General features: G+C 37.0%; 1 protein-coding gene across 4 annotated transcripts in view; it reads left to right on the forward strand.

The window, feature by feature from the left end:
- Positions 1-10688, forward strand: part of RAD54B (RAD54 homolog B (S. cerevisiae)) — a 118556-nt gene that overhangs the window by 85458 nt on the left and 22410 nt on the right. For all 4 annotated transcript variants that reach the window (XM_010833501.1, XM_010833504.1, XM_010833502.1 and 1 more), the window contains 2 exons: positions 6783-6922; positions 8802-9092. In XM_010833501.1, coding sequence (XP_010831803.1) covers positions 6783-6922; positions 8802-9092 — 431 coding nt within the window. The remainder of the gene's footprint in view (positions 1-6782; positions 6923-8801; positions 9093-10688) is intronic.

Here is a 10688-nt window from a genome sequence, read left to right on the forward strand (position 1 = left end):
GGTGTTGGGGAAGACTCTTGAGAGTCCCTTGAACTGCAAGGAGATCCAACCAGTCCATCCTGAAGGAAATCAGTCCTGAATGTTCATTGGAAGGACAGATGTTGAAGCTGAAACTCCAATACTTTGGCCACCTGATGTGAAGAACTGACTCATTTGAGAAGACCCTGATGCTGAGAAATATTGAGGGCGGGAGGAGAAGGGGACAACAGAGGATGAGATAGATGGTTTGATGGCATCATTGACTCAATGGACATGAGTTTGAGTAAACTCTGGGAGTTGGTGATGGACAGGGAGGCCTGGCGTGCTGCAGTCCATGGGGTCGCAAAGAGTCGAACATGACTGAGTAACTGAACTGAACTGATAATGATTTTTAATTGGGGGAAAGTTGCTTTACAGTGTTGTGTGGTTTCTGCTGTACAACAATGCAAATCAGCTATAATTATACATATATCACCTCCCTCTTGAGCCTCCCTTCCCTCCCTTCATCCTACCCTTCTAAATTGTCACAGAGTGCTAGACTGGGCTTCTTGTGTTACATAGCAACTTCTCACCAGCTATCTGTTTTAGACTTGGTAGTATATATATCGGAGAAGGCAATGGCACCCCACTCCAGTACTCTTGCCTGGAAAATCCCATGATGGAGGAGCCTGGAAGGCCGCAGTCCATGGGGTCACTGAAGGTTGGACACGACTGAGTGACTTCACTTTCACTTTTCACTTTCATGCATTGGAGAAGGAAATGGCAACGCACTCCAGTGTTCTTGCCTGGAGAATCCCAGGAAGGGGGGCTTCCATCTGTGGGGTTGCACAGAGTCGGACACGATTGAAGTGACTTAGCAGCATTGTATATATATCCATGCTACTTGCTCCATTCTTCTGCTCTCTCTTTACCCCACTGTGACCACACATCCATTCTCTGTATCTGTTTCTATTCTTTCCCTGAAAATAGGTTCATCAATACCACTTTTCTATATTCCATATATATGCATTAATATACAATATCTGTTTTTCTCTTTCTGACTTATTTCACTCTCTATAACAGGCTCTACATTCATTCACCTCACTAGAACTGACTCAGATGTGTTCCTTTTTATGGCTAAGTAATATTCCATTGTATATATGTACCACATTTTTATTCATTCATCTGTTGATGGGCATCTAGGTTGCTTCCATGTCCTAACTATTGTAAATAGTGCTGCAGTGAACATTGGGTACATGTGTCTTTTAGAATTGTGGTTTTCTCAGGGTATATTCGCAGTAGTGGGATTGTTGGGTCATATGGTAGATTTATTCCTAGTTTCTTTTTTTTTATGGAATCTCCATATTGTTCCCCTTAATTGTTGTATCGGTTTACATTCCCACCAACAGTGCAGGAGGGTTCCCTTTTCTCCACATCCTCTTTAGCCTTTTTGTTTGTAGATCTTTTGATGATGCCCATTCTGACCATCGTATTAAAACCTAGACAGTGTATTATAAAGCAGAGACATCACTTTGCTGACAAAAGTCCATATAGTCAAAGAGAGTTGGACCATAAAGAAGGCTGAGTATTGAAGAATTTATGCTTTTGATCTGTGATGCTGAAGAAGGCTTTTGAGAGTCCCTTGGACATCGGGGAGATCAAACCAGTCAATCCTAAAGGAAATCAACCCTGAATATTCACTGGAAGGACTGATGCTGAAGCTGAAACTCCAATACTTTGGCCACCTGATGTGAAGGGCCAACTCACTGGAAAAGACCCTGATGCTGGGAAAAACTGAGGGCAGGAGAAGGGGGTGACAGAGGATGAGATGGTTGGATGGGCTTACTGACTCAATAGACATGAGTTTGAGCAAACTCTGGGGGATAGTGAAGGACAGGGAAGCCTGATGTGCTGCAGTACACGGGATTGCAGGAGTCAGACATGACTGAGTGACTGAACAGCAACAATTCTGACCAGTGTAAGGTGATACCTCATTGTAGTTTTGATTTGATTTCTCTAATAGTGATGTTGAGCATCTTTTCATGAGTTTATTAGCCATCTGTATGTCTTCCTTGGAGAAATATCTGTTTAGGTTTTCTGTCCAATTTTTGATTGGGTTGTTTGTTTTTCTGATGTTGGGCTATATGAGCTGCTTATATATTTTGGAGATTAATAAATTTAATATTTTCAGTAGAAAATGATTCTGGGACTCCATTCAGCAGGACTATCCCAATGATGACCAATAAGGTCATTTCCTTGCCCCCTTTATTTGTGCTTTGTCTTCTTTACCTTGTTTCTGCTTTCTTTCTTTCTTTTTTAAAAATATATTTATGTATTTGGCTGCATTGGGTCTTAGTTGCAGATCTTTGTTGCATCATGTGGGACCTTTTTTGCTGTTGTTGTTGTGGCAAGCAGGCTCTCTGGTTGCTCCGTGGCATGTGGTTAGTTCCCCAACCAGGGAATGAACTCAGTCCCCTGCCTTGCAAGGTGGATTCTTAACCACTGGACCACCAGAGATGTCCCTGTTTCGGCTTTCCTGTCCTGGTTGCTCCTGCTCCTGAGCTGCGAATTTAGGTGAAAACTAGCACTAGGTAAGCTCTCATATTTAGAAATGCTTATAGTTGGTTTTCATCTGCTCAGAATTGCCTTAATAAGTTCTTTTTAATAGTGGCAGGGTATCTTACTCCCAAGGTGATTTGTGTTTTATTGTGGAATTAACATTCGATTATGAGTATGTGCAGTGCTGCATACATAATAGGTGCTCAAAAGCTATCTTAAGAATCCAATGAAAGTAATTTTGATTTTGTTTCCTCCTCTTATCTGGCCCTGTGCTGTGAAGAATATTCAGTTAATATTTCCTCCAGGAAAAGTTTTAATATTAAAATTAAATTAAAATTTAATAGAGGTATATTAAACTTCTAGGGATGCCATAACAAAATACCACGGACTGGGTGGTAAATTTCTTCAATGACAACAGAAATGTATTTTCCCACCATTCTGGAGACTGGAAGTCCAGTCTCAGGCTGTCAGCAGGTTTGATCTCTTCTGAGGCCTCTCTCCTCGCCTTGAAGATGCCTGTCTGCTTGCTGAGTCCTCTCATGGCCTGTCCTCTGAGTGTGTATATCCCTGTGTGTTTTTTCTTCTTGAAAGAATACAAGTCATGTTGGATTAGGGCCTCACCCTTATGAGTTTCTTTAACTTTACCTCCTTAAAAAGCCTGTTTTCTAATATAGTCACACTGGGAATTAGGACTTTCAAGATACGAATTTTGAGGGGACACAGTCAATTCATAACATCTCATTATGTCAAATAGCCTTCATTAGATATTAGATATCCTTTATTTATAGTATAAAAAAGAAAAATATGAGATTTGAAGCAAAATTCTTATTGAAGAATAAAAGTTAAAAATATATGCAGACATACAGATACATATATGTACTGGTGTATTATGGCATGCTTAGAAACTAGAGAATGGAAGTCATCCTTTAGTCTCAGTTTCTTAATGAGCTGTTAGCATTTTGTCATGTTTCATTATTCTCTGTCACACACACACACACACACACACACACACACACACACACAGAACATACATGCATATTTCTTTATTTTTTGTATATATTGGGTTGGCCAAAAAGTTTGTTTGGGTTTTCCCATAAGATCATATGGAAAAACCTGAATGAACTTTTTGGCCAATCCAGTACATATAAAGTCCATCTTTATTCTTTGACACACATAATGCACATCAAAATACACTTAATGTAAACATTTTTCTATTATATTGCATAATTTTGAAATGTGATGAATATCTACAAGCACATACTTTTTTCTATGTCGACTGCTAAAAGTGAAATTATTGGATCTAAAGGAAAAATACACAGAGGAGTATGTATAAAGAGCTCTTACACCTTTTTATGGAGATCAGAGACACGGATATAGCTGTAGGTTATTGGTAGTGTTCCTGTACTTGGGTTGGGTGGTAGATTTATGTCTCCTTAAAAGTAAACAATGAAACAGAAAGCTGTTATTGCTGGGATAGAGGTAGAGGAAGAGGAAGTTCTCTTAATTTCACTTCCATAGCTCTGAAAATAATTTTAGTAAATACACAAACTTGAAAAATCTTTAGTGTTTCCTTTTTTCTTGTCATCAGACATTGCTGCTTACTTAACTTTTATTAACGTTATATTATTTAGCTGCTTCTACAGGTTCTACATAGTCTAGAATTAGAAAGGAATACTAAAAGCAGCGAGCTGGGAACTAAAGTATTTCTAGACATTTGTGACAACTTCTCGGAATGATACTATCCTAGTGTATTGCCTAGCTTATAGCCCCTTCTTTTCTTTTTTTAAGAAATTTATTACTTTTTTGCTGCACTGGGTCTTTGTTGCTGTGAGCGGGCTTTCTCTAGTTGTGGTGAGCAGGGTTACTCTTCTTTTCCATGCCTAGGCTTCTCATTACGGTGGCTTCTTTAGCTTTGGTAGTTGTGGTACCCAGGCTTAATTGCTCCCTGGTGTGTGGAATCTTCCTGGACCAGGGATCAAACCTGTATCCTCTGTATTGGTAGGTGGATTCCTATCCACTGTACCACCAGGGAAATCCATCTTTTCTTTTTCTTCTTTACTTCCTTCTTATTTTTTGCCCCAAATCTTATGTTTCACCTTTTTTTTTTTCCAGTTTTGCTTTTGCCTCTTTTCCTTGCTTATCAGGGTGATTTCAGCTGCAAGTAAAGATACATGAATTAAATGTGCTTATTCTCCCACACAACTGCAAATATAGAGCGAGGACAGGTTCCGGGGGTGACCCAGCAGCTCAACAGTGTTGTCAAGGAGTCTGGTTCTTTTTGTTCTTTGCTGTGCCATGTTTGGTGTTGACTTCATCCCCATGCTTGTAACAAGTGGCCAGAGCAGTTCCAGACATCACAGCTAGATGTGGTGATGTTTAAAGGAGAACAGGGGCTGGCTCTGCCTTTTTCTCCTGACTTCCTCTTATGTCTCACTGGACAAGATGGATTGCATACTTTTGGCAGACACTGTCGGTGCCGTCCCTAGCTCCCCTTTTCTGAGCTGTCGGACCCACCCCTTAGCTGCTGGGGCTGTTGGTTAAAGAACTCTCCTGCCTTATCTGGAGAATTATCATTGGTTGAATGAGAGCTTCTTCTCTTCTTTGCATCTCGGTCAATGATTGACTCATATAGAGCAGCAAGTGAAAAATGCCAGCTCCTTCACCTTAGGATAATTTCAGGAGCAACTTTATATGGTGCAATTTTTGCTCTAAGGCTCCCTGTAATTTAACTCAAGCTACATTGTTGGTTTCTTCCCCTGCATTTTCTGATTCCCTTTCTCCTGAGTCATTTCTCCATAAATCATGTGTAGCTAATCTGTATCTCAGGCTCTACTTCTGAGAACCTAGTCTGAGACAAACTCTTTCTTAACATCAGTCGTTGGCAAAGGGGACAGAAGTACCAGGATTAGCTTGGATTAATCATTTGGATGACTGCCTGGAAGCCAATCACAATGAACCGTGTACCTTTTGTTCCCTTCTTGCTTTTCCTGTTTCCCCACTTTTTTATTAATCATTGTCATGGATTCTTTTAAAGGCTTAACAAAATGCATATCAGTATAAATGTATTTTCTTAAATGTGATGTGTCTAAAAAAATTTAAAACTAACTAGATGTATTAAAAAAATTAGTAAGCATTGGTCCAACCTCGGTCTACCCATTTAATTTCAAAGAAAGTGATTGTGAAACTCTCTAACATTGTAAAAGTTTGTGTCATCTGTTACTGAAATAAGTGCATTTTAATGTACATCTTACATTATTTATATCTTTGGACAACTTTTTATAGTCTCTTGTCTGAAACTCATCTGAAATTATGCTGTTTTACTGTGCTGATTTATATATTCATTTGACATTATTATAATTATTGAAACATGCTAGTGTCTCTTTAAAAATTAGTTAGCCAAAAGTTATTGAGCATGTAGTATGTGCAGGGTGTATCAATCCATTAGCGTCTCTGTCACTCTTTAGGATTAGTGAAGATCCCAATTTTATCTGATTACTTTGTAATGGATTAACATTAGGTACCTTTCATTGTGTCTATTAAACGTTAGGCACTTCACATCCTTTGTCTTTACTTTTCTTTGTAATATCACTGGGAAATTATTATCTTTACACTTTTTTAAGTGAAAAAACAATCCCCAGTTTAACTTAAAAGAACTTAAGCAACTTTGTCCAGAGTCCCACAGTTCTAATAGTAACAGATAACAGCTATGGAACATTATTGTGCTGCAGGCACTGTTCTTAGTGCATGAATTAATTCATTTGATTCTCACAACCCTAGTACTTCTATTATTATTCCTATTTTACAGCAAATAAAATTGGTGTAAGTAACTTTTCAGGGTTACTCAGAGAGTAAGTGAAACAGGTGGGATTTGAACCCAAATAGTCAGACTCTCCCTGGAGGAGGGCATGGCAACCCGCTCCAGTATTCTTGCCTGGAGAATCCCCATGGACAGAGGAGCCTAGTGGGCTACAGTCAATGGGGTCACAAAGAGTCAGACACAACTGAGTGACTAAGCACAGCACAGTCAGACTCTAGAGCCTGTACTCTGCCAAAATGCTGTATTAAATAAGACTTCAGTTCACAGTTACAACCGGAGTTAAAAATTTACATGTTTATTAATTTTTAAAAACTTCGTTTAGCTGCTCTTTCTTAATTTGAGACTTTGCTTATATGTAGTCCTCTTAGGGAAGAGAGTACAAATTTCTTTAAAAAAACTGATATTGTAAAACACAAACTTGACCTTCTGATCACTTTTATCTCTTTAGGTACTCCAGTTCAGAATGATCTCCAAGAATTTTTTACATTAATTGATTTTGTAAATCCAGGAATATTAGGCTCTTTGTCAGCTTATAGAAAAATATATGAAGAACCCATTATCATATCAAGACAACCTTCTGCTTCTGAGGTATAGTTTACTTTAATAAGTAGGTTAAAAATGACCAGTTTATCTAGGAAAATCATCCATAACTTGGGTATTATTTTAATTTAGGAAAAAATAAATTAATAGAGTGAATTTTTTATTTTCTCCACAATCTTTCAACTCCTCTTGCATTTCTTACTTTGTAAAATGACATTATCACTTTAAAAAGATTCATTGGTAGGTCCTTCACAAAGAATTATAAATGACAGTAAACATATAAAAATGTTTATCTTTACTGACTTTGAAAAATGTAAATAACTGTGAAGTGATTTTTGTACTTTTCTATTGATGTTTTAGTTGGTTAGATTTGCACTGTAATAGCAAATGTACCTAAGAATACTGTCCTGTACTGGTTGAAGTAAAAATTGGTATGATTGGAAGATAGTTTGCTAATATGTATTAAAAGCTTTAAATTTGAATGTATCTTGTGGCCTAGAAATACCAGCTTTAGGAATTTATTATAAAGAAATAGTCATAGATTTTTATTAAATGCTTGAAGATTTAGCTGTAAGGGAAAAAAAATTAGCTAAAACTAAGGAAAACAAACTAATTGGAAATAAACATTTCTGAAGATAGGAAAATCTGTTAGGTGCTACATGTTGTATATTTCATTGCATCTAGGATACTGTTAATTCTAGGGTGCATCATTATTTTTTGTACCAGTAGCAAAACATACTGTCAGTTGTAATTGTAAGAAGTCATCAATTGTAAAAGCATCCTATTTCAGAGAAGTTAAAGTGAGAAAAAAAGTAAATCTCAGAATTAATACAATACTGTGATTAGTTAACAGATAGTTACTGAGCATTTTCCATGAACCAGGAACCATATAAAAATAATTATTTCATATATTTCATAGAAAGGAAAATGTTTATGATACATTATTTAAAAACAAGATCACATTCATTTATTTTCCCAGTATTTACATATGAAATCCCTGAAGTGGGCCAAATGCTAAGCTCCAGACATGGAGGACTATGATGATAAACCAAACTGGTTTCTAGTTTCCATGATGCTTTATCATTTGAGATCATGTTTTTTGTAACAAATAAAAATAAAACATCTATTTGCATTTATGCAAACAATGATTTTGAAGATATTTGTAAAAAGTTTTGACAACATTCGCTATTTCTGGTTAATGAAAGTTGGCTTTAATTTTCTTATTTTTGCATCACTGTACTTTCTGACCTGTGACCCAGTTTTTTTGGAATAAAAATTGAAAATAGTTTTAAAATATAAGGGAAATTTTCCATGATTTATATAAAAACAAATATGTACTTATACTGTGAGGATTGTGATGTAGAAGATTAGAAGATTCTATGTAGAGAATTTAAACATATATTTCACTCATAGTGTATTTTGACTTTAAAGATGTACTATTATATAGTGAACAAACAATGTGTAATGATTTTGAAAAAGTCAGCAGTGCCTTGTGCCAGTAATTTCTTAAAGGCTTAGTTTTAGGATCAGTAACTTGTCAAAATATTTTCTTCCAAGAATTTGCTTTTTTAGTGCTTTGATAATGATTTTAAGACTATTGTACCATCGTATCTTCACATAAAAGCTTACTTTCTGATAGTTCAGTTTGTAGATTATTGATTTCCAGTGGTTCTCAGTGGTGGCAATAGCCAAACAAGCAAGGATTTGAAGACTTTGGCTTCCATTAATTAAATGATTATGCTAAACATTTAAAGAGATGATTGTTGCTTTTTATATTCTAAACTGTATTTCAAATAATTTTTGTTTAAAATAAATCTGAAGGGAAGCAATTAGTAAATGTTTGATCATGATAAAATATTTAATATTCTTTTTAACTGCATGTATTATTTTTGTCTAAAACACTTTTAAGTTTGTTATTTTTCCATAGGAAGAAAGGGAGTTAGGAGAGCAAAGAGCAGCTGAACTTACTTGCCTCACTGGACTCTTCATCCTTAGAAGAACCCAAGAAGTCATAAATCAATATCTCCCTCCTAAAATAGAGAATGTAGTCTTTTGCCGACCAGGAGCCCTACAGATTGCACTTTATAGAAAACTGTTAAATTCTCAGGCTGTCAGATTCTGTCTTCAAGGACTGTTGGAAAATACTTCTCATCTAATATGTATCGGAGCTCTTAAAAAGCTGTGCAATCACCCCTGCCTTTTGTTTGGCTCAATAAAGGTAAGTAGCATGTGAGACTGTGTCAGGAATATGAGCTGAGGGTTCTATGTCATATGAACCCAAGAGGGCAGCTGAGACTGATCTCTGAGGTTACATTTTTGTGTTTTCCAAAAGCTGTGCAGCCTCTCCGGTGTGATTTTTCTCTAGAGTTCCTCCATCCTTCTGCTTGTTCTTCACAGCATGTCCTTATTCATGGAGCTGAACAAGCGGTGAACTGGGCTTCAGGGTCTTCCTTCTGGATTTTGTGTCCTGTGCCCCCTGGTGCCTCACCTAATGCTTGGTCCTGGTTTCCCTTCCTATATGTTAACAAAGCCAGTCACTTTGGTTTGACACATACAAAATCGACCATTAAGAAATAATTTATTTTTTCCTCATTGTAGAAGTAATACATGATTATTGTACAAAATTTGTGAAAATCACAAGGAAGAAAATAAAAATTATCTACTGGTTAGAATGTAAATTGGTCTAACTGGGAGACAGTTTAGTAATGTGTATCAAAGACCTTAAAATTTTATGTAACTTGTGGCCTGGCAATACCACTTTGAGAAATTTGTTATAAAGAGGTAAAGCTCTTCAGCTAGAGAAAACCACATTTGGTATTAATAATAATAATCTTAGTTGACGCTTATTAAACATTTACATGTATCAAACACTAAGTACTTTTCAAATATTATTTTACTTATTCTTCACAGAATTTTATGGAATAAGTATTATCACCATCCCCATTTTTTGGTGAGAAAATAGGAGCTTAAAGATACACATGTGTAGTCTTTTTCTAGAGAAACTTAATTGTAATGATGCTATGCTTATTATTTAAAAATCTGTTTTTTTAACTAAATAAATTATAGTCATTTCCCCACATTAGATGCTTTCTACAAATATGGTTAATGACTACATAGTTGAACTGTCCATTTGGATTTGAACATAAGGCAATTTGGGCTACAGTGAGAACTTTCTGTTTGGGAGTTGAAACTAAGTATCAGTCCCTACTCTGATGTTGTTCAGTTCAGTTCAGTTCAGTCGCTCAGTCGTGTCCGACTCTTTGTGACCCCATGAGTCACAGCACGCCAGGCTTCCCTGTCCATCACCATCTCCCGGAGTTCACTCAAACTCATGTCCATCTAGTCAGTGATGCCATCCAGCCATCTCATCCTCTGTCATCCCCTCTTCCTCCTGCCCCCAATCCCTCCCAGCATCAGAGTCTTCTCCAATGAGTCAGCTCTTCGCATGAGGTGGCCAAAGTACTGGAGTTTCAGCTTTAGCATCATTCCTTCCAAAGAAATCCCAGGGCTGATCTCCTTGCAGTCCAAGGGACTCTCAAGAGTCTTCTCTAACACCACAATTCAAAAGCATCAATTCTTCAGCGCTCAGCTTTCTTTACAGTCCAACTCTCACATCCATACATGGCCACTGGAAAAACGATGGCCTTGACTAGACGGACCTTTGTTGGCAAAGTAATGTCTCTGCTTTGAATATGCTATCTAGGTTGGTCATAACTTTCCTTACAAGGAGTAAGCGTCTTTTAATTTCATGGCTGCAGTCACCATCTGCAGTGATTTTGGAGCCCAGAAAATAAGGTCTGACACTGTTTCCATT

Source organism: Bison bison, unplaced genomic scaffold (genome assembly GCF_000754665.1).
Source record: "Bison bison bison isolate TAMUID 2011002044 unplaced genomic scaffold, Bison_UMD1.0 scf7180017863702, whole genome shotgun sequence".
NCBI lineage: Eukaryota > Metazoa > Chordata > Mammalia > Artiodactyla > Bovidae > Bison > Bison bison.